Genomic DNA, 10,869 nt, shown 5'->3' with positions numbered 1-10,869 from the left:
AATCATTAATTTGTCTTATTGCATATTTTTTATACTTCTTATACCGTTTTTTCGGAGAAAATTCTTTAGATTTAATATTCGTACTTGTTTAATTTTGTGGTTTTTTTTTATTTCATTAAAATATTATATTCTTAAACGAAATATCATTTTTTAAAATGATGAAAATAAATCTTTTATTTCGTTCAAGGAAACCATGTCATTTGATGAAACAACACTGTTGTTCAACAACTATTGTTTTAAATAATATTTTTTAAAAGTTTCTCTCAAAATTTAGTAATTTGATTTGTTTAATTTGGCTTTTCTTGTATTTTTTAATTTTTTTTTTGTTGGATTAATCATTATAAATCATTATAAATCATTATAAATTTTGTTAAAAATGTAAAATTATCACTGGTTTACTACATTACATCAATATTCATCGCATATCGAATGTTGCATTGTTTCAATATCTATCAACAAATTATTCTATAAATAACAAGTAAGAATTATATCACTATTATTTGGTGTTTGCTAGGTATGTTATAATATACTGTGAACACTATAAGAATACATTATATAAGCATGAATTGTAAGAACATCGTTGAAGTCATCAGAGTCACCGCGTGCGCGCTCGGATCCCGTCACGTTAAGCAACAGTGTAGTGCGGTCAGGAGATGGATGGGGGGGGGGTAGCCGGTGTTTTTCTACCGTTTGGGATCAAAATCATCGCAAGAGGATTCATGAAAGTTTGGAATGTGTTGACAACCTTCGATATCTAGTAGTTTATGAGACATGAGAAAATTATGAATATAAGTATATTTCTGTAAACATTTTGATTTTCTCATTTTTCACCTTCGCATAATAATTCTCAGTATTTCATTACTATCAATATTTAACATTGATTTTATTATCAGTATTCACCAGAAATTAAGTACTGGCCAAAAAATTGCAGAATTACTGGTAATATTTAATCACTAATAATTTTTCAGTATTTTTTAGTATGATATTTCTATAAGGGGGAATGTACATAGATGTACATGAATGTACATAGATGTACATAGGAATGTACATGAATGTACATAGATGTACAGTCTGTTTGATAAGAACGTATACGGCAAAACTTGATAAATAACTTATTGAAATAATTTGGAATAAAATACACATATACTACTTGATTAGAACTGTGGTGTTTTATTATTAATAACTGGTCGACTTTATTATTAATAATTATCTGGCATCCCAGAGGCATACTTCCAACTAATTTTATGGCATATTTTTGAGGTAATGATTTCCATATCAATCAAATTTGTTGAACTAATTCCTTGACCGACCAAATTTTCTTTCCACGAAGTTTAAACTTCATCAAGGACCAAACGTTTTCCATAGGATTTGTATCCGGTGACTGTGACAGCCAATCCAGTAATTTAACATTATTTTCATATTTCCACGCGGTACAAAGCCGACTTCGATGTTTAGGATCATTGTCCTCTTGTAGTATCCATTTTTCGTTTTTCCTTATACTGAAAGAAACAAATAATTGGAATAACTATAATCTCACTATATTTTATAGTTTGTTTTGGCCTCAAACATATATTTATAATTCATTTAAACATGAAGTTATAGTAGAATGAACACAGATTTATAGTCACCATCTTATTACTCTATATATATGGTAAAGCACTTTTTGGGAATATAGTTACATATATCTATATTTGTCAAATATTCCAATTGTATTGACTATATAAAATAGTTAATTTCTCTTACCATTCAATATTTGTTACCTTACTATATTTTTTATTTCAAATAATTATTATATAATTCTTGGTAAAAATTTTACATGGGTCAGTTATACTATGCTTATATTGTAAATATTACAAATATTATGGTAACATTTACTATACAAATTATATTTCTAACTATAATCTTTTTACTATGCCATAGTTTCAAATATCATACATTTTTCTTTCAGTGTATAAACCATGTTTGAGCAGATTGTAATAAAGCCTTCTCATAAATTTTGACTATTTTGTTAGCGTTTAAGTTGTTTGTAAATATATGCAAAGTGCCAAATCTTTACGTAGAGCCACGTTTTGATAAGTCATCGACATTTTTCACCTCTAAGTAGCGATTCACTTACTTATTTACAAATACTTTTGACTTTCTCATGTACTTAGCAGCCGTTTGGCGTGACATTTTTAGTCCTTTCGAATGTGTACAAAGAAACAGGGCTTCGAAATGCGAAACGCGATATTTGGCACTAATGGCGAAATATATATTTTATCACGAAGATCGAATGACAACTAAAGCTTTATCAACAAAGCATCTTAGACGAAAGGTGTCTCTACCGATTCCTGTTTGAATTTCCCATCTACCCGTTTATATGTAAAAGTTTTGCTGGATACACTCTTATCAAACAGACTGTATAATACCTAGGCCGCAACGTTTTCCATTGTCTGAACGCGCCAAACAATATAAAGAAATAGCATTTTTTCGGTAAAAAGTCTGTCTCTTTCTAACGAAGGCTGCTTTATTCCTGCCACAAGACTACGATAAGTAATGGAAATAAAACAGCCTTCGTTAGAAAGAGACAGACTTTTTACCGAAAAAATGCTACTTCTCTATATTGTTTGACGCGCACAGACAATAGAAAACGTTGCGAACCCGTGACCTAGGTATTATATATCTATGGTCCTCTCCCAGCACAAGATTAGGAGCTACAAGATTATTAATTATTATGTAATATTTAATGAAAAAAATTCTTCATTAATAAAAACATGAAATGCATCATGTTTTACACTTATATTGTTCTCCAAACATACTATTGCAACATTTATAGTCCATACATGATTTGTTGTAGCTCAAACAATAAATATAATAACTATTTATTTTTATTCTTTATTCATCAACAATTTATCTAATTATTTAAATGAGGCTATAAGATCTCAAACGATGTAGAAAGAAAAAAGAAAAGTTCTCTATGGCAATTTTTGTGGAAAACAAAAAACCATATTGATAACGTAGACAGCTTAATACAAGGATACTCCAATGTTTAACGACTCGGGAGCACGGGTTCTCGTTGTCCGATTGAACAAAAGTCTGGTAAGGATTTTTTTTGTCAAATGGAAACTTTTTGGAGAGTGCCGCGGAAAAAATTTAAAAGTCGAAAAATGAAGATCATCCTATTTCGACAAATTTTAACATTTTTTTTGCCCTATGAATACAAATAATCATTCCGATTTATTTTTGGCCGCCATATACAAATGTATCGTCTAATTTCAGCTATCATGTTATAATTTTTAGAAAATTTTTAGTTAAGTGACTCAAAAAAGACGATTTTATGATGTTGCAGCGGTGGAAGAAATTCTTTTTTTAAATTTCATTAACATACTATACAAAACTAAAAATTTCAAATTTTAAAATGCATTTTTGTTATTGTGATTTCTAGTCTATTATATAGACAAACGCATATATAAAATTATTATCGAAGTTATCGTTCCTTTATTTAGTATTTATCGATTATATTCTATAAGTAAAAAAACCTTTATTTTCTACACGATATATTATTAAGTTAGAATTAAGTACTTTCTTCATTTATTGTATGGAAAAGAACTATTTTAAATAGCCCCAAAACGAAAAATCATATTTAAACGAAAAAAATATATTTTAAAATTTAAAAACCTTATACTTTAGCATGGCATTAATGAAATTTAAAAAATTCCACTGCTGTTACATTATCATAAAATCCTTCATTTCTTTTAGCGTAATTTACCTTATGTTTCTTAAAATTGTGACGTGTTAACCAAACTTAGAAAACCAATTTATGTTTAGCGTCCAAAAATATTCCAGATATAAATACTCGCGATTTTAGGATAAAATAGTGTTGGACAGTATAACTGATTTATAAGTTTAATCTTCTATACAGGGTGTCCCAGATTCGTCTCCGCAATGTTCGTGAGAACGTAGAACGGATTGAAGTGAATATATAAGTCCCATACCATTTTGCGATATTCGCAATAAATTTCGAGATATTACTTAAAGAAGATTGGCCTATAACTATGCGTGATATGTCAGATGAGCTCTAAGGGCGATGTATGCTGTTGTATGTTTGTACATTAAGTCAAACTGAATAAAAGAGTCCTTTATCATTTTATAAATAACTACATAGATTTTTAATTATTAATGAAAAAAAGCTATGTTATATGATTGTACGCCATAATGCATAAATCTTTTTTAATTGATATCTAAAAATCTATATGGTCATTTGCAAAATGATACAGGATTTTTTTGTTTAGTTTGATCTAATATACAACGGTATAAATATACAACGGTAGATGGTGCCACTCATATATCGATGGTGTAGCTCATATATCGCGTGTGATTATTTACCAATCTTCTTTAATTAATATTTCAAGATATATTGCGAATATTGCACAATGGTATGAGATTTTTATGTTTACATCAATCTGCTTATCTTATGAACGTTGCGAAGACGAATCTGGGATATTCTGTATATTTCACTCTGTTACGATAATGCTGAATGTTTCAATGCACGAAATCGCGTAATTACAGCTGAAGCGACGGCAGCTGCAACTTAAGACGCAACAAGAAGGTGTTCCACCAGGGCGCGTGCTCCTCACGCTACTGTGGAAATGTTGCCAGAATTGTTTACAACCACCTGTCATCAACTCACTTGCAGAAGTAAGACCGAAATAAATCTGCGTGTCATAAGACATATGTAATTAGTGTGCCGTCGCGAAGAAAAATCAAGATGTGACTTATGTGATATTTTGGATGTATTTTTTCGTTTTCTTTTTTCGGTAATTACCCAGTAAGCAAGAAATATAAAGTTTACATTTTTTAACGTTAATATTGTATGTAATTTTTAATCGTTTTGAATAATGTTTTATAAATGTTTTACAAATATTACTTAATATAACATTGCTTTTTACATTACAATCAGATATAAAATTATAACACTTTAAGGCAATGTGTCTTAGAAACTATGTGCGATTCTAACGTAATTCAAAGAACCTACAATTCTACTTTTTATAATATACATACAGATAAGATCAAACTAAACACAAAATTCATTTACCATTTTGTATTCAATTTGATCTAATCTACGTGATCTAATCTACACGAGATACGTGACATTTATCATCAAATATCCTGTATATAAAAATGGAAGATGCATTCTTTATAAATAATTTTTTATAAATAATTTTTTTTCTACTTTTCTAATTCATGGATATTTGTGTACCGTAGACGAATTGCTTGTTTTTCATCCTCACGTGTATCGGCAAGGACTTGGATACGGAGTTGCCAGTGCAGCTGCAGCAGCTGCTTGGGAGCGTGCGCGACGCTTTTTTAGCAGAGGAGACAACGACGTTGCCATCAGTTAAAAGAACGCTCCTTCAATTGATTGAGCTCCACGCTGCTCATTGGCAGCTACCGGCACCGGCTGTGGTTTACTATTACCCCAGTTCTAATTCCAAATAATCACAAATACCCATTGCTCGCGACTTTTCCGTCCGTCTTCCCCAAATAATGTGCGAGTGGATTTACGCAAAAGTACGGATGTACTTTTGGTTCTTTGTACGACATCTAATGTTTCTCCGACCAAGATATTTGTAACTTACCGAACACACGTTAGCGATCTGAAATCACTTCGTCTACGATTTTAACGACATGCAAAATACGATGTTCTCACATGTATTCTCGTACAAAAGTGGTAATCGTTTTTTCGCCGATCGCGAACAGTTCGCCAAACATAGTTACAGTACAGTTTGGGACGATCTCGTTCCTTTTAACGAAATTCTTACTCGAAAGCTCTGTATGAAGTATGAATAAACGAATTCTTTTCCATAAATCAAAAGTTCGTTTTATAAATGTGGAGATCACGAAATTCCGACAAATCCGATGATTCGTTGAAAACTTTCTTATAATGGTCGCAATATCAACCGCGACGTTCGTTGCAACAATGACTCGTTGCAATAAACTTATAACATAAATTTATCTTGAATTGGCCACACGCAATCAGTGATATAATTTTACGAAACTAATGCTTCTGATTGGCAGTTGTAACTCCAGACAAGTTTGTGATCATCGACGAGCAGCGACTGATTACGATCGACATTACGACCATTGTAGAGACTCTTGTTGTCAATAAGTCGAATTTCATAAACTTGTTGCGGAAACAGGATGAAAAGCCTAACCTTTCCGAAAAGGAGAAACAGTTATGCGAACAGAAGCGCCACGAAACAATACATCCCTGGTAAAAAAAGTTGATAGAGAATGATAGAATAAAATTCTATATTGATATTGATATTGCTATCAATTTGAATCGTTTTCTTTAAACTGTATCGTTCTCGCACGCAAGTTCAGATATAAATCCTATCGTATTTTATCGTATTTTATCTGATTATAAATGATTTCGTATTCTATAGGAAACTAATGATAGAAATTCTATCACTATTTATTGTATTCTATCGTATACGATAGAATATTACTCACATTTGTGAATTCACGAACCAAAATCCATATTCAAAACGATAAAAAAACAATAGAATGATAGAATTTTATTCTATCGTTCTCTATCAATTTTTTTTTACCAGGGATATGATCTCTTTTTCCAAATACAATCGCTTCTGCTGATTCGTGCCAAGGGCAAGAAAAGATCGTTCAGTAACCGAGTGGTAGACGCGATTTCTCTTCAAGTTGAGTCATAACATGAATTCGCGTCATCGACCATCGCGCGTGAACACCTTTGTTACTCGCTTATGCACAACATCGAATCTTCTTAAACTCTGATTAATTGTTCAAACTTTTAGCATAACTTTTTGGAGAATTAAAACGATCTCTCAATTTCGGAATAGATAGCAAACACATGTATGACTAGGGACAGGCACATTTTTTATTTTTATTATTTTCTATTTATAAAACTTCAAATATAATAGGAACACACGCACACATCGCGAGTCCGCTCGGGCTGGCGGGCGAGCAACGTGTGTGTGTGTGCGTGTTGTGTGTGTGCGTGTTGTGTGTGTGCGGGTGCGCGCGTGTGTGTATATGAATGTAGCAGGTATCTTGCTAACTTACAAATTCGTTTTTGTATATACGGTGTCCAAAAATTACATTTTTTATGCAACTTCTTTTATTAATAACTTTTTAACGAACAATGAGGCTAAAACCTTCAGAAAATCACTTAAAAGGGTGACCTCTATAACATATGTCAAAGTCTAGCCTATCGGAGGTGGCACCAGTTTTCTATATATTTACCTTTTTGTTTATTATTTATGGCTATTTATTGATTTGTAACGGATGTCGGCGATGTGCATTAAGGTTCCTCACTGATCAATTCCTTGCTCAATTCAGTGCTATAGTATGGCTAGATCTGGAAAAGAAAAAATTGGCAGAGAGTGACATCGGAAAATATTATGAATCTATTATGTCAATTATACGCTTATCGTCTTACGTTTAATATATTCATCGACACGGAGTAATAAAGTCCGCTTTGCCGGCGGATGAGACAACCTATCCATTGATGACCTTGAAATCATCATTTGACTGGCGGAGACTTAAGAGAGGATTCGCCTTGAGTAATTGGTGCCGCGAACTCGAAAACTAGGCCTGCACTCGCGATGACGTCGACACGTCGCGTCGCGCACTTTTTACATACACGTCCGTTATGGAGCAGTGCTTTTCAACTGACGTATCGCGAAACTATAATACATTACGGCTATTCCTCGAGGACTTCGTATTTTTAACAACAAAAGAGGAAAGAAGAATCATTCAAGGTTCTGTCTTTTTTTTATTTAAAAGTTATTTTATTTAGAAATGTACGAAAAGAGATAAACTCTGCAAAATCTTCTCGAATAATATTAAAATAAATTTTTATTTTATGTATACACATATGTTGTGTGTCACACATTTTTTACAATACATTTTTTATAATATATATATGTCACACACACACACACACACACGCGCGCGCGCGCGCGCGCGCACACGCCCACACACAAACATATATATACAGGGTGAGCAAAAAGTATGGACGCCCTAAAAAATCTCAAAAAATATAAGTTTTATAGAAAAATGTTTCAAATAAAAGTTGTAGGATTTAAAAAGGTCTATTCAATATTCTCATCAGTTTGACCCTGGCTGGCGTCGTTAAGGTGAAGTCAAAGTCACCTTGAATTTTTTTAATGGAACACCCCATATATTATTATATATACTTATAGTTTATCTCGAGAGCTTTCCAAAACACTATAATAAAATATTTTTTCGTTAAGAACTTTTCGAGTAATAATACTTGCAATTTCCAGCACTTTGACATAGAATACAAAATATCTTGTAAAATATTCATCTTTCGATTATCTTGCCTTGATGCTTTTTTGTACAGAATAATGAGACAAATTAATTGGCTTAAAAAAAACAAAAAATTTTGTACATAAACATAAAAAAATTTTTTGTGCTTTTTTAAAGCCAATTAATTTGTTTTATTATTCTGTGCAAAAAAGCATTAAGGCAAGATAATCAAAAGATGAATATTTTACGAGATATTTTGTATTGTATGTCAAAGTACTGGAAATTTCAAGTGTTATTACTCAAAAAGTTCTTAACAAAAAAAAATAGTGTTTTAGAAAGCTCTCGAAATAAGCTATAAGAATATGTAATATAATATGTATAATATGGGGTGTTCCATTTAAAAAATTCAAGGTGACTTTGACTTTATCTTAACGACGCCAGCCAGGATCAAACTGATGAGACTATTGAATAGATCTTTCTAAATCCTACAACTTTTATTTGAAACATTTTTTTGTAAAACTTATATTTTTTAAGATTTTTTAAGGTTTCCATACTTTTTCCTCACCCTGTATATAAAGTTATGCTTCAAAATTTTATAGAATCAATTCCTCTAATTAAAACGTATGTTGATCTTTAACTCAATTAATTGTGTCAATCAAATAAAAATATATTATATATATATTTAGTTATTTATTTATTTATATTCTATCGATTATTTCTAAAATATATTGTCCAAAAGGATTTAAAAACATTGTTGTAGAGATTGAAGATATAGTTGTGAAAGAGACAAACGAGGGAAAAAGAGAGAAGAGGGAGGAAGAAACAGAAGGAGTAGGGAGGCATGGAAGAGGTAGACGGAGGTACGCGCGTTCGTGGCAACGAAACAAATAGGCCGGCGACTTTCACCGCACAACCAAGAGCGACTGTACGATGGTCGAAGCTTGGGACAACCGCACAGTTAGACTCGCTGTCGAAGAGTTAGCTAGCCATTCTTGGGAGCTCGAGTAAAAATTCCTCGGTTTGTTTCTTTAAGGAACTTTTCTCGAGAAAGCAGGCAGTAATCGTGCTTCGGGAAAGATGCACGAAGTGTATGCCGTGTGCAAATATACTTCTCTGGTTCGTTCATTCGTACTGCATTGACGCGCGCGCACGTGATCAAAAAATCGTACAGTGACATTTTACATCTCACATAATATATATCACGGAAAGTACTATAAATATATTTTCTCTTGTATTTCTCGGTCTAGAATTTAGGCGTTTCCTTAATACCGACAAGCCGTGCGTTATCCGTCTTCAGCAACCTGTTGACAAATCTGCGTTTAGCGAATCCGAAAATTCGTATGAACCACTGGGTCGGTGCACTTTCGTTTCTCTTGCTGACGAACAGTACCAGTGGGACCGTAAGCGGAAACATCGCAACGATGTACCTCCGCTGACGTGAGACGCGAGAGTGTGCGTGTGAGAGAGTGAGAGAGATTATCGCGTGGGGCTTGGCTCGAGGTGCGAAAAGAGACACACGTGTGCCGTGTGTGGCATGAGAGAAATGCACGGGCGTGGAGCTAGCGAGACCGAGTGACGAGATGACACAGCAACGACACACGGCCCGCAGCATCGCTCCGCCACGCCGCGCGATTACCTATATCGTGCTCTGTTGGATCGTGTTACCCACCGAAACTGGTAGGTGCAACTGCGCTTCTGAAAGAAATTCATCAAAATGCAGTCAATATATAAACTAGCAATAGCTTGAATGTATTTTAAGATTTAATATCATAATAATGTGCATTACAAATATCACATATTTCTGATATAAATATTAGTTATTGACATTGTTCGGTGAATTGTGTTAAATATTAACATATAAGTAAAGATACATATTTCTTCTTTATTTGTGTTTCACGCAATATTTATATTAATATTTATACTATATAAGATATAAATAAATAAATAAATAAATAAAAACAAAAAAAAAATATATATATATATATACATACACATATGTGTGTGTGTATATGTATGCATAAAAGATCATTTTGGAAATTAAAAAATAAATAGAAATATACGTGAAATAGAGATTTTACTCGAATAATTACATTTTCAATAATCGATCCACCTATTTTCAATTATATTTGCGCACTTATATTGTATCTATTATTTAAATATATATTAAAGTATATTTTTGCGTGTTATTATTTTGTAACTGCTCAGTAAATTAAGAATAACATATTAGTACTATAATTTCCCATTCAGCAATGTAATGTAATATAATATGTAATATGTGTTCATATGTGTAAAATGTGTTATAATATAATTTATATAATATAACATATATTGTGCATAACAGTTACGTTGTTGTTTGAGAAAATATAACACTGATAAGCAATGTTACTGTCAGTTGATGTTTATTAGATAGGGCGTTTTGTATCTTCTGATACAAAACACTTATATCGATATATTAAACGTTCGTCGTTTCCTTGAAATGAGCATTGCGCATTGCGTCATATCCTTTTACAAAGGATTTCTAAAAATTCTTTTACGACGCAATGTCTAATATCACGTCGGTACATTAGGTGTCATATATATATA

At 32.3% G+C, this 10,869-nt stretch overlaps 2 protein-coding genes across 4 annotated transcripts in view; both read left to right on the top strand.

The window, feature by feature from the left end:
- Positions 1 to 5,854, top strand: part of LOC116851676 (CBP80/20-dependent translation initiation factor) — a 24,918-nt gene extending 19,064 nt beyond the window's left edge. For all 3 annotated transcript variants that reach the window (XM_032831331.1, XM_032831333.1, XM_032831334.1), the window contains exons 8-9: positions 4,549 to 4,677; positions 5,245 to 5,854. In XM_032831331.1, the coding sequence (XP_032687222.1) occupies positions 4,549 to 4,677; positions 5,245 to 5,478 (363 nt within the window). In that variant the 3' untranslated portion in view covers positions 5,479 to 5,854. The remainder of the gene's footprint in view (positions 1 to 4,548; positions 4,678 to 5,244) is intronic.
- A 3,435-nt stretch (positions 5,855 to 9,289) lies between these two features.
- The window catches only part of LOC116851674 (dual oxidase), a 143,335-nt gene continuing 141,755 nt past the window's right edge, over positions 9,290 to 10,869 (top strand). The window contains exons 1-2 of the mRNA XM_032831328.1: positions 9,290 to 9,304; positions 9,534 to 9,963. Coding sequence (XP_032687219.1) covers positions 9,867 to 9,963 — 97 coding nt within the window. The 5' untranslated portion in view covers positions 9,290 to 9,304; positions 9,534 to 9,866. The remainder of the gene's footprint in view (positions 9,305 to 9,533; positions 9,964 to 10,869) is intronic.

The sequence above is a fragment of the Odontomachus brunneus genome, unplaced genomic scaffold, assembly GCF_010583005.1.
Source record: "Odontomachus brunneus isolate Ranch 3 - 2012 unplaced genomic scaffold, Obru_v1 Obru_scaffold_187, whole genome shotgun sequence".
In the NCBI taxonomy this organism is placed as follows: Eukaryota; Metazoa; Arthropoda; class Insecta; order Hymenoptera; family Formicidae; genus Odontomachus; species Odontomachus brunneus.
The sequence above is the reverse complement of the archived record's forward strand: the minus strand, read 5'-3'. Positions and strand labels throughout refer to the sequence as shown.